This window comes from Amia ocellicauda, chromosome 21, assembly GCF_036373705.1.
Source record: "Amia ocellicauda isolate fAmiCal2 chromosome 21, fAmiCal2.hap1, whole genome shotgun sequence".
NCBI classification, from domain to species: domain Eukaryota; kingdom Metazoa; phylum Chordata; class Actinopteri; order Amiiformes; family Amiidae; genus Amia; species Amia ocellicauda.
In genome coordinates this window covers 16,669,500-16,694,336 of record NC_089870.1, presented here as the reverse complement: position 1 = coordinate 16,694,336, position 24,837 = coordinate 16,669,500, and the positions used below count along the sequence as shown (strand labels likewise).

Genomic DNA, 24,837 nt, shown 5'->3' with positions numbered 1-24,837 from the left:
ATCCCCGTGGAATCCACCACTCTCTCCTTCTTCTTCCGCTAAAAATCTAGGAGTCACCCTTGATCCTACACTCTCCGACAACCGTCACATTACCACGCTGACATGCACCTGCAGATTCTTCCTAAGCAACACATGCCGAATCCGTCCCTTACTCACCAACTACTCGACTCAGCTGCTCGTCCAGTCACTGGTCCTCTCCCGCCTGGACTACTGCAACTCCCTCCTGGCCGGCCTGCCTGCAACTACTACCCGCCCACTCCAGCTCATCCAGAACTCTGCGGCTCGTCTGGTATTCTCTCTGCCATGATTCGCACACGCTACTCCACTGCTCCGCTCCCTCCACTGGCTCCCAATACCGGCACGCATTCAGTTCAAGACATTGACCCTCACCTACCGCTGTCTCAACAACACTGCACCAAGCTACCTTCAGTGCCTCACCTCCCCATACATTCCCTCCAGACCACTGCGGTCCCAGAAGCCTAACTCTGCCTCCTCTCCACTCCCCTTCCTCCAGAGCCGCTCCTTCTCATCCCTGGCCCCTAAATAGTGGAACGACCTTCCCACCAAAGTCAAAACAGCAGAGTCCTTGACCTCCTTCCGGTGCTTACTCATCTTTTCAGACATTACTTGTAATATTAGTCCTTTACTCTCCTGTAAAATAGCACTTTACAACATTTTATCATGCTTCTTGCATTACTAATACTTGTATTATTGATTTCCCCTTTGCTCCCTTTCCCATTGCCCTTGACTGTGACCTAACATCTTGACCGCACTTAGCTTTTACTTTCCAGGATGTAAGACCTCATCTATTATATTTAATTGTGTAAATTGGAATTTGTACAATGTATTATGCTTTGAATTGCTTTGTATTATGCAAATTTGAATTTGTAATGTTTGATACCTTGTACTGAACTGTATTTTTGCACTTTGTATTGTGCTTATATTTTGTAAGTCGCCCTGGATTAGGATAATACTACACAACACAAAAGAGCAAAATAAATATGTAACTTATTATGACTGAAACGAGACCGTGCTTGTCTAAGAATAAAGTGGCCAGTATTGAGAAGCAAAATCATATTCTGTGAGTGATATTTACTAATAATTGAAGAAGCCATGATCCGTCAAAGACCCACGAAAAAAATTAAGTATTAAATAAATAATAGCTACCAGAAAAGCACAACTGTGTACAACAGGGGAAGCTCAACTTCACTATGATAATTAGTATGTCTTTAAAATAAATATTGGTCTACAGGTTATGCTCTAATATTGTGGACAAATACATGCTTCCAAGGTATCCATGCAAACAGGAGTTAATAGGGCTGTCAGATAACCTTGACAGCTGCAGGGTAATCTTCCCTCGGGAGTTGTGTGAATGGATGCCCTTCGAACATCAAATCTGAGAAAAAGTTTTTGCTCTGCTGATTCAGTTGATGTCTAGAAATACAACGGGCGCCAATGTTTATCACTTCCTCCTGCTACTGAAGCTGACCATCCATAACCAGCACTCAGGAAGGGCAGACTCAGGGTCTGCCATTCACAGGTCATTTAAGTCCTTCCACTGCTCAATAAATGTATGATCTGTGTCAAATAACTGCCAATCCCTGACTGTCCTGAAGGACCTTTTAAAAGATCATTATTCATAGGTGTAGTTATAAAACTGCTTCATGTGAATGCAAATTGCAAATGCATATGGAAGGCAAGACTTACAGGGAAAATATATATTTTAATAGAAGACAAACCCACAGAAACAAACATCTGACTTGACATATTTCAGAGCTACTACCAGAAGGGAAGAAACATGTTCAAATGCCAGCAGTTTTTCCTTGATCCTTAAAACAATAGCCCTTTCAAGAAGTCAGTTACAGAAGAAGCAAACAAAAAAGTATTTTTTTTTGTTCCGTCAATATCACAAAAGGTCTTTGACTGAAGATTGCAACTAGAAGATTCAGGCCACTTTATTACCTAAACAAAAAGCATGTCCAGTGGGTATTACTACCAAATAAGTTTCCTGTTCCTTAGTGGAAACAAACACATTAACAAACTACTAAAATAATGCTTTGGATATATGCAAACTAAACTAGAGATACAACCAGCTTCTCGATGGAATCACAGCAAATTTAAAAGGCCCAGGACAGCCACATTGGGATGAGTCTCACAGTTGCTCAACTTACTGCAGTCTATTTCTAGAGCAGTAACCATCTTCGTTTTTCATTAATCTGCAACAGTAGGTGACGAGGTGAGGATTAACTTGAAATCTTTAACAAAAAAGAAAAGAAAATCTGTGGAAGTTTGGACAGATGGACCAGAAATAATCTGACCTGGTGGGGTAAAATAATTGTCACAGGAGCACTGGCAGACGAGACTCCCCTCAGTAAATATCATTTCGGACTGCAGAGCTGTGACAAAACTCAAGAAAAAAACTGGATGACGGTGATGTATTGCCAATAGAATTGCAGCTTTATATACGTAATGCTAACAGAGGCAACCAGGTTACAATCATGATCCTTGGGCTCTAATGCATGATTTGGTTTACATGTAATTGTTTTGACAATGGAAATCTGGTTAAAACATACTGTACTGATTGTTCAATCATATCAAGTCTAACATTAAGCCTAAACCAAGACCAGCCAATGAAGTATCAAGTTTCCTGGGAAATGTTACCCTAGCCTTGGCCAAAACCCCAAACCCAACCCCAGTCTGAAGCCTAAAGAACACCAAGAAGATGGTCAGCAAACACAAGAAAAGCCCAAGTCAGTTTATATTTCACACACATTCTCCCTGCATGGCAGCAGCCAGATGCAAAAGGCAGTAATTTGTTTCCTGGGTTGCTTCCAAGAGGATGCTGGAGATGAATCTCTAATTCCTGGAGATTCCTGGAGAATCCTGGAGGTTTGGCATCCCTAAACGTTGAGAACGCAAAAGAGTATGATTACCTGAGGTATGAATGGCAACTGAATGAATTTCATTCTCCATTTTCTTGCAAGTCAGCTAGCAATCCACAATCCACATTATCACTTGTGGTGTGATCTGTGCTGCAGGAAGAGCTTGCATCTTCATTATAATGAATGCAAATGTATGGAGACATTCAGATAGCTTTGAAGATACAATTTAAGCTCCCCTGGCCTGATCACGGTTATGCACAGCTGTCTCTCTTCATAGCCCCTTCCCTGGAGTCTAGGAGGTACACTACAGAAATAAGGAAACCCATCGCCTTCCTTGTAAGGTATTTAACAAGGTGATACCAATCATTTTCTTAATATATCTCTGTGCGTGTGTGTGTGTGCGCCAAAGGGCAGTAGTTTTCCATACAAACACTGATACATTGTTTGGATTAACACAGAGGAGTCAGGTCGTTTTTCGTCACCTGTCCTCGCAGAGTCGTCGACGGCTTTTGACGGCGGCGCAACAAAGTCATTCCGTGGTCTAAGTATCGGCCCGGGATGGTGGCCAGCAGATAATATAAACTGACATGATTACAGTATGAAAATAATAAAATAAAAATCAGAGTAGTCAAGAGCGAGCTGCCCATCACTACTTCTCCATCTTTGAACTGCTTTGCCTACTTTGTCTCTTCGCGTTACCTTCTCCAACTACGGAGTCTGTGAAGGTACAAAATAAGTATTTTTACACGACATCTTAATACGGTAACTGTTGCTAGACTCACCCCATCATCCCACAACGTCGTTATATGCTCAGTTTATGAGCAGTAATCCTGTAATTCAATTTGATGAATAATTATGTATCAGTAATTTTACTAACAATACAAAATTACTTTATTTCAGGGTCTTGATTTTACATAATGTGATATAATGCTTTGGAGATGTGTTGGTGTTTAGAAACGGTACAATACTGAGGTCATACACGTTTATTTTTATGTCAAAGTATCGTAATGAATGAGTGGGTGGTGTTGGAAAGACATCTGGACGGGTATATTTATTTTCTTTTGTTGGCTATTCACATTATTCCTTAGGGATATCAATTCCGCAGTATACCGCAGATTACTGCAGAGCAATCTCCAGAAGCTGTCCCAGCTCATCAAGCCGTACAGTAAGCAGAAGGTCGTGCTCTAAACACTGCATTATGTTAATTTTAATTACAAAATTTAAATAAGCGCTACAGCGTGACTCAAACGTGACTACAAATAAAAACCTTATTAACTAGACACTGAGGGGAAAGCATTCATGTACAATAAAACAAAAAAAAGATTCAAATGTGTTGCATAGATGCAATGTTGCAAGATTCATATTTAAAATATTTCAGTTGCCTGCTGCTTTTAGGACTAAATCCTATTATGGGTACCAGAAAAAAAATCCAGGTTTGGATATAATTATGTGCCATGAAATGTATTTTCAATGGACAAATGTGTTTTCCTTTGGCAAACTACTGAAACAGTACCATATGTATATAAAGTACTGATCTAAATTGAAATTTGGAGTTTTCCACACATTCTTAGCTTGTGGCCCAAAGGGACGAAGCACACAATCTATAGTTTTCGCCTAATTTCTTAGGGAAAATAAATAAATGCATCTACATGCGTCAGCTTTCCACCTTGCCAGACTGAAATATGAGAAAGCATACATCTTGCCAAGACAAAAATAATACAATACATTAATTTCAGATAGGAACACTATACTCTCCTGAGTTACTGTAACAACAAAATTGTGTGATTTAAAGTAAATCAACTGAAGCGTTATGTACAGGAAAAATTCTATTCTCTTAAAAAACATACTGGATTCATTATAATGGACTACACAAAAGAGCACTGAAATGGTAACTAACCTATGTTTAAATAAACATGTTTTTTCAAGCCTTTTCATGTCTTAACTAATGTTATTTGATTTAATAATTTACCTAAAAGGCTCCTTCACCTAGGCTGTGACCTTTCCATAACCCTATCATGACAGTGACAAACTATTGCCCCACAGCAACATGTGCTAAATCTCTTGAAACCTTGCCTATTTAGTATATTGAAATCAAGACAATTTGCATTGCTAATTCAAAATATCCAAGTATACCCCTTAAGCACCACTAATTAGTGTTTTTTTTTTTTACAACCTGTTACGTTTTATAGTAGAATAACTAAAACAAAAAGGGTATTTTGTCAATTTTTCTTTAGCAATTGACACGATTTTGTGAGCTGTGGCTCTTTCAGTCCCTCAGGCATGATAATATAATAGTTTCAGTTGCATTTCTATTAGCTAATGAGAATCGGTAATCCCTTTTAACAAATTAAGGGAGTCCTACTGTACTGCACTCTACTGTCTCTCTGTGTGAAATACTGCTGCTTTCTATTCAACTAAGCTGTGTGAGCTTTGCCTTGTTCTCTCCCATCCAACTAAAAGGCTGCAGTAAAGCACACTTTCATCCTATAAGACACTGGCTGAGTTTTGGGGTATTAAATGTGTTGAAGTGCAATTTGTTTTTCATTTTGTTGGTTTTCTTAATTTAAAAAAATGGGCTTTACAGGCCTCATCAAAGCACCCATCCTCAAAGAGCAGCAAACATCACATCAAAGCTATCCGGAGATCTGAAACGTCATTATTAACTTCAAGGTTTCAAGATGATACAAAACGCAGAGACATGACCCTGAGCAGTTTCCAGAAAGGGTTGGGTTAATGCGTTAGGTTTTTAAAGCAAGTTCGATCTCCACATTACAGTCTTAAACCGAATGTAAATCTTTACATTCCTAGATTTATAGTTATTGCTTCGTTCTGGTCACTGCTTCTGCACAGACAGAAGGGAAATTGACTTTACACAAGGAGAGCTATGAAAGCCCTCCCAACCAACAGAAAATCCTCCATTCGAGCCGCAGAGTCTCCGAGCCAGGCTTGATCCACACTAAAGCAGCATTCACCTTGCTTGCTCTTGCTGGGGATTATAAGTAAGGAGAAGGATTAGCACATTTCTAAAAGTCAGTTTTTATCTCCCTTGGCTTCCATAAAGCACATCTAATCCACTCACAGATAAGGCAGTGTGTATATTATCTATCTGCACAGGACCATTGCAAAAATGAAACACTAACAAAAAGTTTTATGTCAGTAATTAGGGAGGTTACAGTGTTGATCTTAATAATAAAAAAAAACATCACCTTATTTTTACTGGTACTCATTTAGAAATTGACATGAAATGCTGCCCTGTACCTGTTTGTCTAGCTGACAGCAAATTAAATTCAAACTGATAGTCAATACATCCAAATTAAAGCACTTAGGAAGTCAGATACATTTTGAATGCACAGCCCTACCAGATTTTGAAATGAACATGTCCATCATGTAAGTATTTAAGATGCATGCTTCACTACATCAGTACAAATCAAAATGTAAACTGGCAAGCAATTTAGAGATCAAAGAAAGCCAGGAGGCTGTAGTGCGAGCCGGATAGTTCACAAATCCCAATAATTTCTTATATTCAGTCTACCTGTACATATATATATATATATATATATAGTTTAAAAAATCTATTTTATTCATATTATTATTAATATTATGAATCATATTTATGGACGACTCATAAATCTGTTTAGCTATGGATGTTACTTGACAGTAATCAGTTAAAGGAATACTTAACAAAGACAAATATTAGACCTAAGACTGGAAAATAAATGTCCAATATGTCCTGAATAACACCTAAAGAGATTAAAATTCAGTTTAGAGGAATTTACATAAGCTTTACTTAAATGATTAGTTATGTTTTAAACCATATACCTTTTTACAAATGTGCTACAGCAGGAAAAAATTAAGGAGGCTTTGTAAATATTCAATGATGATTAAATATGCTATTTAATATAACTGCATATGCCATACACACTCTAATATGATTTTTCTCTTTAATTTCCCCAGCTGTTAGAGCTCGAGCAGCCGTCCTGGAGCAAACACATCCCTATTGCAACTGATGACAGCTCCCGCACATCACACAGATTACAGGTCACATCCAAATTCAGAAAAAAAAGAGTCATTCAGGACTGCTTTACCCAAAAGCACATAGTAACATTCTCTCCTTCAGTCCAAAACCAGATGGGAATTTATTTCCATGGTAACATTAGTCTTTTCATAAAACTAGGACATTATATATATATATATATATATATATATATATATATATATACACACACACACACACAGTATATAGTTGTAGTCAAAAGTATTCCCTTTCTTCATATGAAATAATGCTGTTTGCTGATTCATGTAGTTTAATATTGTTTTTAAAATTATACTGTTTAAATCAATTACATGTTTACAGAGTTTGGTGACCACTGATTTACTCTAGGCAAAACAGTAAAGACTACAGTTGTGTAAACGGGGTTAAGGAAACCTGGCAAATGAGTGTGCAAACATTGATTTCTATGTTTCTAGTCCTACTTGGGATCAGTTTTACAGAATTACAGAAACTGAACAGTACGAACATTACTGGCCGACTCACATTAGCTCCACAGTGCTTTAATTTATGATGCACTTCACTGTAAACCTCACGTCACAAAGCCTCCAGATACTTTTATTTTTCTTTCGCATCAAATGTCCTTTCTTCAAGCAATAACAGCCATGTATGTTACCACAATGTGTAATACACAAACCTGGTAAAGGGCAGCGAGTAAAGACATAGGCTTAGTATTTGGTTTTCCTCTTTGTTTTAGTCATTGATACCATTTAGAGAAAACTCCCAATCCTACTGCATAATTAAATGTGTTATACTTACATTTTGTTTCATTGTTAAAAAAAAAAAACTAACTAAACTATAATATAAATCTTAGTATTATGTATTATGATTTTTCCATCTGATAAGGGCTATGACCTGCACATGCTACATATACAAACCATAGTAAATGTTGTAAAACAGATTGAAAAAACCAATGTTTTACCTATTTTTAAAACTCAATCAATGTTCATGTACTGTAAAAACACTCAGAAGCTGTCCTTTTCTGCTGAGCTACTGAGTACTGCCAAAAGCAGTGGGATAAGTTTCACTCTGCTGGTAATGATTGAGACCAGAGGTGACATGCTGTGCAGAGGTTATATCTATGGCATGGTGATATTCTGCCAGCATAGTTGGAATTTTTATGGTGTGAGTCTGTATATATATCAGCTAGGTAACACATCACATCATAGACATAGGAGTGAAAGTCAGCTGTTTTAGGATAATACCAATGAAAACATTTCATTTTTTGGGTTCCAATTGTCAGGTACTCTTTACATACTGTCTTCGCACCTCAACGCTGGCATCAAGTGTTCAGCGCAAAAAAGAAGATAAGCCATTTAAACTATGATGGCAGCATATTCAGGGAATTACTAGCTTTCATATTTGTTTTAAACAAAAACACACGAGACTAAACAGCAGACACATATCCTAGATGATCCTGATGGCACGGTGACTGTTTGTGCTTAAATGAAAAACATAATCTTCTCAGACAGTGATATTCAATACGTTCATCAAAACAATGACAACAGTGGCCAAAGCGACTCCACTGGTGATTGCCATATACGATTATGCAAAAACCAAAAGCGTACAATGAATGATTTTGGATTTAAATTCTAAAATATGGTGTTTGAGGGCCAAATTGACCGTTTGGTCAGAAACGTAAGAAAAAGAGAGAGGTACACACTGAAATGCTAAAGCAATGCAAGCGTCATTGGCTCTGTGGACCCTCATTGATACTATTAGAATAAAGAGCATCAGGAACCACAGAGGATTAAGGATTACATTAGAAATGAGTGCATGCGAGCGCGCATGGCTTACAGATGGGCATTGCAATGGATCATAAAGCAGAGCAGGACGAGCCACAGAATGAATCCCATCTCCCCCTCAGATTAGATTCTGTGGCTAAATGAGACTATTTTTCAGAAATGTCAAAAAAGCTTCGAAACACACCACTGAGGTAATACAAGAAACAACAAAGTGTGCTTTAATTAAATGCAAAGTATGAATTAGCGTCTCCTTTAATGAAATCCCACTCTTTGCTCAGTTACTACAGTAAATACTCAGACTTTGGGTTGCAATTTGATCTGGTCTGTCTCATCGACATCCCCCTGTTCTGGCTTTTTAAATGTATTTTATTTATTTATATTTTTAATTTAGACCAAAGTGTGGCAGTGCATTCTGAATAATTCAAAAAGCAATCCTTTGAATTTTGAATTTATTTCCTTGAATCCTAAGACACAAATCTGCTTGGAATTCAGCTCGCTGAAGCATCCCCCCACAGACTAGGGAACATAATGTCTGTAGACTGTCTACAGACTTAATCCTGCTTGGAAAAAATGATCGCAAATATTTTCTTAAACATTAATATGCATATGTTGTGCATGCTAAACAAAATAGATTTATTTTGTTAGTTTGTGTATTTATTCACACATTTATTAATCTTTTTAATAGTTCTGCACTTCATTTTTTTTCACTAAAGCATTCACTTGAGACAGTGGCAAAGTCTTTTGTTTTATGTTTTTCAGTCCAGCTGTTCTTATTTAAAATGATGTGCAGTGAAGGGAAGGTGAGGGACAGTGAAGCAACCAGCAAAACTTCAACATTTCCAACTTAAATATCCCTCGTTCAATCTTCTCATCTCAATAAATTGTAAAAGGTGTTCGGTTTTTCATTATTCTCGTAAATTCATAGTAACTCGTGACAAAAACGGCATGAACATCCATTCCACTGAGAGACACAAACACAAGCAAATGTACACAAATGTACAGAATTTGGCATGTACTAAAAAAGTGAACAAGATTAAAAATCAGTTTCAGATATGCTAGCAATGCGAAGTAAGGAAATAAAGCCTGGAAGCAGGAGTAAAAGACAATCAACAATAATGTATTAGATGCTTAGTTCTACACAATATACAACAAAAAGTTGACTAAAGCAATTCTCAACGATTCTCTCAGTACACAATTCTGATCAAGGTCTCTGTGCATATAGCATCCTTCCAGAGCCATACTGGGCCATCTCGTTAACAATTAGGTGTTGCCATGCTGACCGAGACAAGGCAATCCCCAGTACCTGGCACCAAGTTACAGAGATCTTTATGTTTACATCATTTACACCCAAGATATTCTCCATCCTCTACATTACCAAAACAATACCCTCTCTCCCTTGCGAGCCAGACAAACCACAGTACAGCATAATACACCACATACTGTTGCTATTTAGTTGCAATACCTCCTGAGCCTTGAGGTCCAGGGCAGTGAAGCTAAGAGTAAGTAACACTGTCGAACATTTCAGAGAAAATGAGAAAGTACAGAGCATGGAGGGTTTGTTTTTTTCTTCTCCTTTTTGGCTGGGACCAGAAGGTGACTCATTCATTAAGAACACTATACTTATTCTTCATGTCCCCCACTCGGGATCCTGCAAATGCATTATAATAATAGGGAGGTCTATCTACTAAAATAATGAAGCAGGACCTTGCAAAAAGATGTTACATAACTAGTGCATTGGCTGTGTGACGGAGTTTTGTGTGCTGTCAGTTCTGCATGATCACAAATCCGACCTGACACTGTTCTGTGATGTCTTCTTTTTAGTTTTTCTCTCTCTTTAAAAACACAAGACGAGAAAGGCAAGGAACATTACCTGAGATTCACAGTACCACAGGCTGTCTTTTCCACATGAGTTAAACAGCAAGATCTCTCGCATAACATCTGGAGAACAGAATGAGAGGCTGTTCTACAGTATGTCTTGTTTTTCGATAATTCCTTATAAAACATACATAAATTGTGATTTAATATGAAAGAGAAAGGTAGGAGTGCTTCACTTATAGGGGCATTATGCCTTCAACAGAATTAATAATCCGGATAAGAGAATCTAAAATCAAAACTTACTTTAGGACACACCTGGTTTGTCCAACAATTGCAGGTGCTTGTCCCATTAGTTGTCAAGTCTCTTTAATGATGGGTATATCTCACAGTTATTCAAAATGAATGAACAGAATTCCTGCATATAAAACACAGAATTATGGAATGTTCTCTAGTGCAGTTCAATAAAACAAGGCAGGTTGAAGAACAATTACACGCATCGTTGTTTTCTCATGCACAAAGCACCCAACAGTCCAAAGCCCTTTCTCCAGATCCCACTTGACTGGGAGCAAAGAAGTGGGCCCTGAGGTTCTGTACAGGGCCTGGCTCTGCTGCGTTCCTAGCTCATGTAGTTTTATATCAGTCAGCCCTGTTCCTCTTTGAAACTCTCTCTTTTGAATCTCTGTAGGAGGGATGATGTGGGAAAACACTCATCTGTTTGCCTACAGTGGAATGATGGCTGCCCACCCCAGGTGACAGGCCTTCCAATCTATGAAATCCACACAGAATCCTTGCTTACGCATGTTGTGTTAGCCGGCCATACATCGCTTGTTGACCCCCCGTTTTGTTTTTAGTTTTTTTCTTCTAATGCCACATTATGTCTTGTGCAGTAAAGACAGAGTGTACATGCATTGCCCAGAAACGTGGAGCTTATTTAAAACCAAATCAGAAAATAAGTGCTTTTCCATTCTGTTGCCATTCTGTTTCTGGTAGAACACAATGTTTCCGTGGTAGAAACACATTGTTATTTCAGTTACAGTTGTAATACTAAGACTATAAACACTCTGGATTTCAAACCAATATACACGGGAGATAAATTCCAGCCTTAATGTTGCAATCTAATCTATGTACAAGGTTTTAAGTTCTTAAATTATTGTGTTATTGGGGTGGGGGGGTGGGATCCACAATGCAAATCCTTTTTCCACAGAGAGTAATATTCATTTGCATCATAATGATCATCTTAAATCAAAAGCCCATCTAATATGACCTCTCGTTTTTGCTGTGCACAAAACAACGGGAAAAAATATATGATTGGGTTACATGTTATGGCAGTCTAAAATAAACACAGACGATTTGTATTTCCTGCGGACTGTCAAATAAGTCGGGGAGACAAAGCCTGTCTGATTAGAAGCGTAGTTTACATTGCTCAAAATGATTGTGAGCAGAAAAAAATCTACACTTCCTCCAGGAAGGCTTAACACAAAAACTGCATTTAGTAGGAGGAATACAGAAAGCAAATATCTACTTATAATATTAAACACAGACAGAAAGGTGGTACATTTTATGTTTTGAGCAGGACCACAGGAATGTATGTTTAATCACTCTGGCATATATTATCAGAGAGGCTCTTAATGGTGTTCACACAGCGGATTCCAAGGCAATCCCAGGTGGCATACTCCATCGCCACATGAATAATGCAGAAGGGAAGCCAGCTGACTAATGACAAGGTTTAACCTTAGCAGTTCAGTACCTCCCTGTGCAATGAAAAGTTCACTTAAAAACGGTGGAGGTGGGTCAATGTAAAACATCACAGAGTTGCCACAGCTAAATAGAAAGATAGATAGGATAAAGTTGAATTTGTTTCAACAAAAAAAATGTTCCGTTACGTTTTTGTGTCAAAAAATAAATAATTCCCGGACACACAAGAAAAAAGATGATTGAATCAGTCCAGAGAATACAATGGATACTTTCTACTTTCTTCGATAAAAGCTTCTACACCATTACATAATATAAGTAATATAGATATAATAGACAGATAGATATAGATATAGATAAATATATAATGAATGCTTCATGCATCATGCAAGTACATTTTGTATCAATTTTTTATACATTAACTTTAAGATCACAGAAGTTCTTAAATTCTAGAATACTACGTTGAAATGGGAACCAATGAATAATGCAAAATATTACCAAAGCTTTGGACCTTCATGCAAAAATGTGTTTGGAGCCTGAGGTCAAGAAGAAAACTTGAATTGCAGTTCTGACATCAGCTCTTAAGGACACCACCATAAAATAATAATAATAATAATAATAATAATAATAATAATAATATATGTGTATTCAAAGAGAGGCAATCGTTGGAAGCATGACTATAAGCAGAAATAATTTGTGTAGAACATTGTGTAGAAATCGTGATCCGCCTCTCGTTACAAGCTGTTCTTCTTTTCTTAGAAAACAATGATTACAACAAGTCTTCACTTTCACCTACGCATATTAGTTACAGAGCTGACGTCAACTGAGCGTTCTCTAGAACTGAACCTGAAATTTGTGCAAAAGTATAAAAGTGGCTCTACGGGATAGCCTGCTATTTATTCAAGTGACATAATGAATCTTTTATGATATGGTTCTCAGATTCACACACAGAATCACTTAATAATTGTTAGAGAGGGTGTCATCTCTCCCGACTCCTCTAATTCCACGTGCGCTGCCATCCACAGTACAGGGCCCAAGCCTGGCCCTGTCTGTCTCATTCACACTCTCAGTCCACTCCCTGACCACACTCTACAGACAGCTCCCTGACTCAGATCTCCGGCCTTGACCCATCATTTACCAAATGTGCAAAGACCAGAGCCTAAACCACAGGGACCAATTTCAAAGGGGAACTCTATGGTAACCTTTCTAAATGGCTGCTGAGCTTCCTTCAATCTAGGAGTCTTTCCACCTTAGAAACCATTTGTCCCTCTTTAGTTACAGTGACTGATGGTCAACCTGGCACAGCACAATGCAATCCCCAGTGGCAGCTTCCATTGTCAGGGTCCCACACTGTGACTTAACACCTTTGATCCTGGCTTTCACATACAGTAGAATTTTAAACACATATAATAATACGCCCAGCTAGTGTTAGAGAAAGGGATGGACAGATAAAAAAAAACCTAATAAATTAAGTTCACATACGCATCTGCTGCACTTCTTACTAGTATTGACAAATGTGTAGATGTGTACTGGATGGCATAGTCTATGTTAACAGGGTAATTCTCTGAACAAGAGCAAGCACGGAGGAGATAAAGGCAATTCACCAACTTGAACCCCAACAATTCACACATAAATATATTCTAGAGAGCTAAAGCAGAGCAGAACACTTGAAAAACAGCCTACAATCACCAGAAGATATAGCCTATTTAATGAGAGTGTTTTCATATACTGAATAACTTCTTGATTATTTCAAGACCTATTCTGCAAAATTTACAAGCAATCATTTGCAGCAGTTAATTAATTGTAAATGTATAAAACCCCAGCTGTCAGAAGTCAATAAAAAGCGTTAAAAAATTGTATTAAATACAAAGTTTGACATGAAATGATACTACCACAAAACAATTCACATCTGGGTGTGATTATCAATAAAAATATATATATTACACATATTTTATAAGCATTGGCTATTGAAGACTGGGCTGTCTATTTCCAATGACAATAGGTCCATCCGGCTGTAGTTGGTGAAGGTTAATCATGTCATACTGTCCATACTTAGCTGGTTTATTTCCCATATTCAAACAACTCGCTCTTAGTTATGTCTACTGAAGGATAACTTATTATTAAAAAAACAAAAAACATAATTATTTGCATAAGCTGGCAACTGACACACACCTAGCCAGGTATATTAATGGTTAACCTTGCGTTGCCCGGTTGCGCCAGAATCTGATGGATAGCTCCACTGTATCCAACTAATCCACAGAGGAGAAAACATCCACATCCATAGTCAGTATGCATTGAACACGTCTGACAGCGCTTACCTGATTATGTCATCGTTGTGTCCCACGTAAAATTTCTGCTTGTGTTCCCTGGTGTTGTAAACTACTCCCACCCCGGCGACGAAATAGACAATTTCCTTGGCGGCGGTGTAGTACAGGTTGTTGCGGCACTGGTGTCCCCGGTAGCCGTAGACCCACTCCAGCCGCAGGTGACAGTTCGGGGCTGTTCTGTCAGCCATGTCCGCTTGGATTCTTCTTCTCTGAACCGAGTATGGGTTATTTTCTCATTGAACACAGACTAGTCGTCACTTCTAATGCCAATGCATGTTGCACTTTATAAAAGCATCACTGAAACACTAGAATGCTATTCAAATGAGCCTCAGGTGCAGAATCTCTTTAGATATATATATATATATATATATTGTTACTGCATCATCTTCTCTTCTTTTGCTGGGGGTGCTTGTCTTTTTTAAAATAACACTTCTTGTATTAACACCGAGCCCCTCGTCAGTGCAGCCCGTGTGAGCAGTAGCGCTCAGACAGACTCCGGCTCCTGTCAAATCCTATAATAAACATGGAGTTTTCGCATTAGTTTCCAGCCACGCCCACAATCGAGTCTTAAGCGTTGACCGAATCACCATCTGTCCAATCAAATCCCCGCAGGACCACAGGGACCAATGAGGGAAAGTTGATTAGCCAATACATTCCATTGAGGGCGGGACCTAATTATCTTATGTTCTCTCCAATGATGTGCGGAGAGGAGGCTGTGAAGCCTGGCAGATGAAGAGATGGGGATATAACAGAGGAGTGGTAACCAGTTTATATGTCTGTGTTTGGTTAAAGTTGTGTGCGTGTATATATAATTACAGCAATACAATAATCGTATGTATTGTAATGGTTCCCACTGTGATTACATGCATTTTGATCATATTTTAGCTCTAGGCGGGACATACTCATCATAGTAACAGCTGTTGCTAAGGACATGTTGCTGTCTTGCACACGTCGGTCGTGTTTCTAGTATCATCACCCCGATGAGCCCGATGCAGATGACGCTCCTATAAGTTAATTAACCGCATAATTTGGGCCACTTAATTATAATAGCATACCATGCATATTGCACAAAAGATAACATGAATCATGCTGTCCCCCGGGACCGAAGTTCTATTTAAAAATACAAACACTTTTAGTCGAAGGTCACTTTGCAGAATATCCTATATCAATTCAACGACTGCTATCTGACCATAATGATGCTGCTACCAATGTGTCAATTATATATGCCAATACTAATTCAATTGCTTAGTTGTATTGGAAATAGTGTGGGTTGACTCACAGAGATCTGAAGCCGAGATCTGGACACCTAGATTCAAATCCAGTTGTAGGTCACCAGTGCACTGGGACGGATCTTAACCTTGTTTCCCTAGTTGGACACAAGTCAATCTCTCCGCCTAGTATCTAGTATAGATGAAAACTCACCTAGGGAAGAGTTCACAGTCTCCGTTGCTGCTAGCATCTTTCTTAAACACTACAAATGCACTTGCAAACCATAGGAGCCGTTTTGCATTCGCCTTCACATGGCAGTAAAATGGATTATAGTGCAATTAGACATCTCTTGTCCACCTGTACCTCTGACAGCCCTGGCCTCACTCAGTGTCATGAGCGCCCACTGTTGGACACGTGTATTATTTACCCATGTACTTTACATAGGTGTACGTATAATACAGCATTGCATCAGAACATCGATTCAATATTCGGTTTATAGTAAGATTTACAACCACTACGGTCAACGTAAATGCCACCGTGAAGCACAATGAATCGTCTCTAACCCCCGTATTTATGCAGAAAGAGGATTAAGGGTTTAACCTCTTGTGAAAGCAGAACGACTCCTTTCAATTGCCGCCTTCAAATTATACTCTTTAGTTTGAAAATAAAACGTGGAGTCTAAACATATCGTGTTTTAAATTCTCTAAAATAATATAAAATATGATATTTTAATATATTTTATCCCGAGAAGGTAACAAGGCATCATGTATGTTTCTTTCTCGTCAGGCATCATTTCTGAACCGCTACAGTTCAGAGGACCCAGGTCGCGGTTGCTGGGAGTGACGGGACGCCGCTCATCATCTGTCTGATTAGCCTTGTTAACGCATTTTGGATGTATAAATGTATAGTTCAGTGATCTGTTGTATGCACTTTTAAAAGCAAAAATATGGAACTGAGTATGGATCCCTTGTTTCTAGCATGGAGCTATTTTAGGAGACGTAAATTGCAGCTTTGTTCCGATGTCTGCTCTAAGATACTGGAGGAAAGTCCATTAGACCAGGTATTATTATTATTCTCACAATCTTCTGTTGTGGTTGTGTGGGTTAGCGCCATCTGCTCAATATAAACCCTGCCTTTCCCAAAAATATTATATAATTAAACACGACGAACAACATGACTAGTAAATGTGCAATGTTATTATTATTATTATTATGGATAAACAATGAGAGGAGCTGTGAAGAATGTATTATTATTGAAATATTGTAGGAATACATTAAAATAGCTCACTTTCATCATCAGATTATGCCTATATTGGACAATTCAGTATTTTAAGTAATTATTTGGCCAAATGTAATTCATATTCACACGTGTCCCATAGGTAATTTTGGAGAGTATTAACATATTAAATGAGTTATGATTTAAGTAAATTAAATATTTCTGCAAGCAGTGGTGAGAAAACTTGTCCCTTGTCCCGTACGACACCACATTACATTTCTCTATTTCATCTAACGGTAGAATATGGATTTGTGACACAGGATTTCATGTGATTACATTTTACTAGTTATCACATATCATAATTGATGTTTGTATTTAGCACCCAATGTTGACTTAACAAGTAACAGGCACCACAGACTCTATTTTCTTAAAAATATATAATGACACGTTGGACTGTGATTAAACTGCCAAGTGACTTTGCCATATTTTACTTTATAAAGGCATAAAGGGAAAAAATGAATGTGTCTGTGTGGGTAGGGAGGATGTAAAAAAAAAAGTAAGTGTATACAAATTTAACATATTTCCAATCCTCAGTCATAAAACATTGAATGCCTATGTAGGTAATGTATTATTAATAAAGATAGATTTTAAGTTGTTTGAACATTAAAATAATTGCATATATTTGCAGTTTTCCATCATTCCATTCACATGTTCCTTTCCTTTTGCATGTGTTGTTCAGTCTTCATATTCATGCATGATTGTAGCTTCATTCTGCTTTCATTACTTTCTTTCCATTGCTTTCAAAGGATGCTAAAACAACATCCCTTGTTTCTGAGGTAACCATCTCATTTCAGAGCTGTTTTTATCCAATGCACTTTTTTTTCTGGAACTTGTTTTGTCTTTTCATTTTTTTGTCTTAATTATAGTAGGTAGGATGGTTTGTGTTTGTGTGTGGCATTTCCAGGAATAACTATTTCACATTGGTATTTTGTAGAAGGGGGCAACTAGAATATACGTTTTTCTGTAATAGCCTATATATCTGTCTGTGTTCATCTTTTAGTCTTTCAGTCTCTCTATGCAATGAAAGATAGCCTTTACAGAAAAAATGCAACTAGATTTTCCAGTCCTTTATGAAGGTTTCACCATGTATTACTTTAAAATGAACCAGACAATCCATACAAAGTATACAAAATGAGAAACCTGCATTAACTTTGTACAGCCTAACCTGCATGTTGACCATCTTATCTCATTACACTCATGAGACTTTGTGCTTTCTCAGCTGTTGCATTATTGGATTAACTTTAACAACGTAGGCTGTGGTTTTGTTTTTAATTTCATATGATACAGTTATAAGACGCAGACCATGTCCACTGTAACATAATTACCAAGAGATGGGATTAGACATTACTTATTGAAAATGAATGTAATAACCGTAATAGGCTACAAGTCTCAATCTCTATAAATGTGGAACATAATGAAATATAATTATAAGAATACATGGCTTTTGTTCCTTGAGGAGAGACAGAAATGGGCAACTGAAGGCCTATGCATTTTGTCTTCTCATAACTGCAGAGACAAAATATGTCACAATGAATTGTTTCACCAAAAATAATGAGGATGTTTACATCAGCTGTTTACTTTTTATGTCCCAGGAATGCATGTAAAAAAACAAAACAAGAACAAGAGTCTGGAGTATGTGATGATATATCTGTTTCATTTTCTTATTTTTTAAATACCATTGAGGTGTGGAAGTAAGTACTGATGTTAAAACACTGGCTTGAAAAACGATGGGCTGTCAATATAAGGAATATTTTCAATTTCACAGGGTTTCACTGTTGGGAATTGAAAGCTTGTCCTGTCCATGTTTAGAGTGATGGTTTCTCTTATTCACAGAGGATCATTCATGCTTGTAAAGGTTACTGTCATTACCTCTCCTACCCTGTCCTGTGTTTTCCAGCTCACTTTTAGTAAATTTGTCAGCTGATTTCCTGTGTGACAGACCCCTGGCTTCCACCCCTGGGAGCACACACTCTACGAATCTGTAGAAGTGGAAGCTATTTTGCAGCTGTCTCTACACATTTCACCAGCCTTTCACATAACACAAGAAGACAACATTTGAAGGGCAAATGGCGGGATACGTTCAGAGCCACCGAACAGAAATCCATCAGCTGTGTTGTCACGGCTTCGGAAGTAAAACAATTGTTGTCATCAGCCATTTGCCAATCACTTAGGCCGGATCCTTTTTCCTCATGCATTACCGAGCATGTTGTGGCTATGAAATAATTACCCTTCACATGTGGGAAGACGACACCATCTCCACAATAGGTGTCACATGAAACATACAGGCTATCAATTTACAGGTGACAATTAGGTCAGCCTCCTGTTTGCAAAAGGAAATTAATTTTCTTTCATTATTTATCTGTAAATACAGTCAGAGTGTAATATACCACAGCAATTTCAGCATGTGGTTGTACGGCAGTCAGCGCTATATTAACAAAAACACACAAAAAAACATTTAGACAATGTCCCCATAAGACTGTGATTGTGTTGTTCCAGCAGTGTGCTATTTGATCGTTTGCGGGGAGCCAGGGGAGATCTTACAGAACTTTAATTATATTACTGAATAGGAAAACGACAGTTAAATTGAATTTCCTTCATTCTGACTGTTCCCCTCCCTCCTCCAGGCCGCGTGGAGCCTGAAGACTCGGGCTCTGACAGAGATGGTTTATGTCGATGAGGTTGATGTGGACCAGGAGGGAATCGCAGAGATGATGCTGGATGAGAGCTCGATTGCACAGGTTGCACGTAAGAGCCTTCTTATGTGTTCCTAGGGAATAATCTCTAGCTTTTAAGGGATAAAAGGACTTCAAAGAGTTCTCAAAAAAATGAAGAAATAAAAATAAATACAGAGGTCAACAATATAGGAAAAAAGTCTGAGCTGGAATTGCTAATCTAGAGTTTGTGTACAATTAATGTTTTTTTTTTTTTTCATTTACTGCATAAACAGGACACCACAAATAACTGAAACTTATTTTTTTCCATACACTCAACAGACACCAAGGTAGACTTTGTAATGAATCCCAAAGAAATGGGAGTTAATTCATGTGCTGTTGTTTCTTGTTTTTTTGTATTGTTTTTAATGTTTTTTATAAAGAGTTGTTTGTTTGCTTCATGATACCTAGACTATCTAGGTTAATCAAATTGTCCTAAGTTTTCCATACTCTGTGGCATGTCTATACATTTTGTGTTTTAATTAGCTTTTGGATTTCTTGTTTGTTGTGACATGCTTGAAGCTCACTGAGGCAAATATCTTTCACTAGATATATGTATTTATTAGTAATTCACCCTGCAGGGTTAATGGTGAGATTCATATTGTTTAGTACTATAATGATGGGATTATGTGTATTTATCAGGCCCGGGGACATCTCTAAAACTTCCAGGGACAAGCCAGGGAGGAGGCCCAAGCCCTGCGGTCAGGTATGCATAGATTCTTGTGTACATACTATTTTTTCATGTCAATTTGTTCATTCGGTTTTATATTAATCTTCATTGATGTCTTTTTAATTTCAACTCCAGCATGATATTTGTCTTTGCAGACCCATGACCCATTCGGGACGGCCCGTTACTGGGTTTGTTCGGCCCAGCACACAGTCTGGTAGGCCCGGGACGATGGAACAGGCCATCAAAACCCCGCGGACCGCCCACACCGCCCGCCCGGTCACCAGTGCATCTGGGAGATTCATCAGACTGGGAACGGTGCGTCCTCGCCGTGCTTCCTCACACACAGCCTTTATTAGACTATAAGTGTGTCAGCCGGAGAGTGAATATATCATTGAGGTCAATGTTACAGCAGCTGAAAACATAAAGGAATTAGCAGATCCACCTCATGTTTTATAGACTCTCAAGGTCTGCTTCATTTTTTTCAGGCTTCTATGCTGACTAATCCTGAGGGGCCGTTTATAAACCTATCAAGATTAAACCTGACCAAGTATGCCCAGAAGCCCAATTTATCAAAGGTATTCTCACTATTAACTAGATCAATTAACACCAGAAATTAACTGAAATAAAACTGTTGAACCCTGTGGTTGGATACTGTGAAAACTGTGCACATGCTAGTAATTCAGACTATTTATATACAGTATTTGCAGTGTACCTGAGTGATTTCTAGATCAAATTGTGAATGTCATGTTTTGTTTTTTTTGCAGACTTTGTTCGAATATATCTTCCACCATGAAAATGATATTAAAACTGTAAGTGTTTTATTATTATTCATTTTATTCCATTAAAGTATTGCTTCCATGTACAATATAGGGTCCAAGAGACACACATTACATTATTTTGTCATTGTGCGTAAAATACGGCCCAAGGTGTCTGTGACAAAACGGCAATAAACATTTTCTGATGCCAGGCTGTGTACAGTGTTACTTTTCAAACAGACTGTAGTAATCTAATGGTTTTCTTTCATATTTATATATGTAGGCTTTAGACCTTGCTGCTCTAGCCACTGAGCATGCCCAGTTCAAAGACTGGTGGTGGAAAGTTCAACTGGGAAAATGCTACTACAGGTAACACTGTGTTTCCTAACCATTGGATTCACTGCATCTCTTTCCCAGTGTATGTATGAATGTAAAAATACAACAGTTATACTTTTTACCATTATAGTGTTGCAATGATTAATTTTAATTACACAATTGTAGCTGTTCCTGGTCCCTGGTCTGCCCAGGAATTACATTTACATAGTAATTTATATAAACTGTATTCACAGGCTGGGTTTGCACCGTGAAGCTGAGAAACAATTTAAATCTGCACTCAGTCAACAGGAAATGGTTGATACATACCTCTACTTGGCAAAGGTAATAAGCAATTAGTAATAACAGTGTCTGGTTCACACAGATTACAGAATATTGTACTTTGCTGAATGGATAATAGAAATCTGTATATTTGGATGCATACTGATCAGTGATTATGCTTTATGCTATGATTAACAAACTATTTTTCTGCACATTTGTAAACAGGTCTATCAGCGTTTGGATCAGCCATTAACAGCTTTAAACCTTTTCAAGCACGGTTTGGACCACTTCCCTGGAGAGGTCACACTTCTCACTGGAATAGCTCGGATTCATGAGGCATGTATTTCACCTCAGAACATCAGAACACGTTAAAAACACATTTACCAATCAGAAAATGTGGTACTATCACTTATTTCAACCTTTTCATGGTTTAACAGGAAATGAATAACATCACATCAGCCACCGAGTATTACAAAGAGGTTCTGAAGCAGGACAACACCCATGTCGAAGCCATAGCGTGTATCGGCAGTAATCACTTCTACACGGATCAGCCTGAGATTGCACTTCGATTTTACAGGTAAGCACAGACTGTCAAAGCGAGGTTTGGTTTCTAAATCACACCCCGCTATGAAAAGACACAGTGAGTTGGTCAGCTTGACTTGCCAGTAAAAGGGTTTGTTTTATGTTCCTAATGAAAAACAAAAAAAACCCTCTTAAAACATCTTGACATGCAAGGAAAGATGTCTCGTTTTGCCCTGCTGTGTTTGCCGTCCTAAATCTAATTAAGCTGTCCAGATTATTGCAAGGGATGCTACTAATTCCTTTTTAGTCAGATCAACCTTTAAAAGAGAAGAAGAAACTTGGCAGGCTTCTTTCATTAAGCAAGGGGAGGGGGGGGTTGTGCCATCAAATCAGCCTAGCACTCTGCTCCCGCTAATAAATCTACAAAAGCATTGGGAGACTGGCTGTAAAAGAAGATATACGTGCTCTGCTTGCCATTTAGCTCAATTTAAGTACACTGCGTCCTCTCTTTTGTGTCGTAGACGTCTGCTCCAGATGGGGGTGTACAACTGCCAGCTCTACAACAATCTCGGCCTGTGCTGCTTCTACGCCCAGCAGTATGACATGACCCTGACGTCGTTTGAGCGCGCTCTGTCCCTCGCTGCGGACGACGAAGAGCAGGCCGATGTGTGGTACAACCTGGGACACGTGGCAGTGGTATGTAATGATCCACGACACTAAAACCCGGCCCGTGCCTCACAGTTTCCTTCTGAAAACAGTAAACTGTAAGGAAAAACATTTAAAATACTGTTATTATTAATCTGTCAGCATTCACGAATAATTGAAAATGTTTAATCTGCTTTGCACAGGGAATAGGGGACTTGAATTTAGCCTATCAGTGTTTCAAACTGGCCTTGGCAAACAACAACAATCATGCCGAAGCGTACAACAACCTCGCTGTCCTGGAGCTCCGCAGGGGGCGTGTGGAGCAGGTGAGGCGCTACACAAGTGTGACTACATCACTATTTATTGTCTCTATCTCCTTCTTTATACAATGAACATTGAACAATGAATGTATAAAACAGATTTTATTTCAATTGTTGAATGACTATTTACAAACATATATAAGTATATGCATAATATTACTTATTGTACTAATATTGACACATTCTTGTGGGTTTTGATCCTTCTCCTTGCGTCTCAGGCCAAAGCTTTCCTGCAGACAGCCTCCTCCCTGGCGCCTCACATGTATGAGCCTCACTTTAACTTTTCTTCGCTCTCGGATAAGGTAATGCGAATCTATCATGTTCAAATATGATGAGTTCGTTATCTGTGTTGAAAAGCTAATATTAGGCACTATCACATCAACTCAACTTGACATAAGAATGGATGGAAATGATTTAATAGGATTCTGGATAAGAGTACAAGAATATGAATGCATGTTAAATATGACTAAACCTTTTACGTGGAAATAATACTGCTGTTGCCAAGCATTGTGAGCCATTTCAGGTTAAAGAGCTGCAGGCTGTTGTACATAAGCCAGCACCAGGTGCCTCATATTTCATGCTTATTAACTTGTTTCCTGTAAATTTGCATGGACAGATATTGGTTAGAATTACAGATTTAAATATGTGCTGTTTATTTTGTCCAGAAGCCTTTCTGTTTGTAAATAAACTATGCAACGGGAGTATTTGAAATGCGTGGCACCGAAGCGGGCACTGATTGGAGTTCGGCCCATTGAAACTGAAGGGAGCTCTAATGAAGGGCAGCTAATTGCTTTGCTTGTTCTGGTTTTTGTCGTCTGTAGATGGGAGACCTCCAGAGCAGTTACACTGCAGCCCAGAAATCAGAAGCCGTCTTTCCGGATCACGTTGACACGCAGCAAATCCTCAGACACCTGCGGCAGCATTTTGCCGCGCTGTGAAGAGTCCACCTGCATTGAAGCCATAAATAGTTCTGCTGTTATACAGACTGTTTATTAAGTGATGTAACCTGTAGTTTTTCCTGTTGCTTGTCTAAGTTAAAATAAATACTTATATGTTCTCAGGATGGATTATAAGTATATTTCTATACAGCTCTTTTTATCAGCAAATGTCTCTAAATGTATGAATAGAATAGAATATATTTGAAAAGGAATGTGCATTACAATAAACGTATCCTGTGATATATAAATGCTTTTTAAAATGAAATGTATTTTTAAAATTGCAATGGACAAAAGGCTTTATTTAGTTTTGATATAGTTTATAATTTCTGTGAATTCTAATTTTCAAAAGTCAAAGAATAAAGTTACTGAAACTTTCAGAAATCTGAATCAGTCTATTGTTTTCCCTTCTAAAATCATGTTATTTTAAAGTCATGTTTCCCAGTCAGTATCACAGGGTTGCTTTGAACATGTTCAGTTCGCTAGGTATGTCTTTGGAGGAAAAACTGATTTACCATGAACAGCTTTTTATATTAAAGCACATTTGCATGAATTCAAAAATAGAAACTGCACAAGTAGGCCTCCTATAATATGAAAGATTGCATTGCATTTTTCAAGGCTGCCCCTAGATGGCAGCAGGCGCTTCTGCGTCTGGCGGCAGTGTGACGTCAGCGGCCGGCAGCCTGAACAGC

At 38.2% G+C, this 24,837-nt stretch overlaps 2 protein-coding genes across 4 annotated transcripts in view; one reads left to right on the top strand and one right to left on the bottom strand.

Annotated features, from left to right (window-relative positions):
* The window catches only part of LOC136716712 (echinoderm microtubule-associated protein-like 5), a 62,749-nt gene extending 47,920 nt beyond the window's left edge, over positions 1–14,829 (bottom strand). Inside the window, exon 1 of the mRNA XM_066694057.1 lies at positions 14,501–14,829. Within this exon, the coding sequence (XP_066550154.1) occupies positions 14,501–14,697 (197 nt within the window). The 5' untranslated portion in view covers positions 14,698–14,829. The remainder of the gene's footprint in view (positions 1–14,500) is intronic.
* A 387-nt stretch (positions 14,830–15,216) lies between these two features.
* Positions 15,217–24,535, top strand: ttc8 (tetratricopeptide repeat domain 8). 3 transcript variants are annotated; one of them, XM_066694552.1, is made up of 15 exons: positions 16,526–16,778; positions 17,740–17,769; positions 19,618–19,738; positions 20,347–20,410; positions 20,530–20,689; positions 20,860–20,949; positions 21,139–21,183; positions 21,413–21,498; positions 21,699–21,786; positions 21,949–22,059; positions 22,161–22,300; positions 22,767–22,941; positions 23,094–23,216; positions 23,429–23,512; positions 24,032–24,535. In XM_066694552.1, exons 1-15 carry the CDS (start codon positions 16,665–16,667, stop codon positions 24,146–24,148), a joined length of 1,548 nt encoding a protein of 515 aa, XP_066550649.1. In that variant the 5' UTR covers positions 16,526–16,664; the 3' UTR covers positions 24,149–24,535. The 3 variants fall into 3 exon arrangements, with proteins under 3 accessions (XP_066550651.1, XP_066550649.1, XP_066550650.1); XM_066694554.1 differs by lacking the exons at positions 16,526–16,778; positions 17,740–17,769 and adding an exon at positions 15,217–15,268; XM_066694553.1 differs by lacking the exon at positions 17,740–17,769 and having other exon boundaries at positions 16,527–16,778.
* Positions 24,536–24,837: the final 302 nt, after the last annotated feature.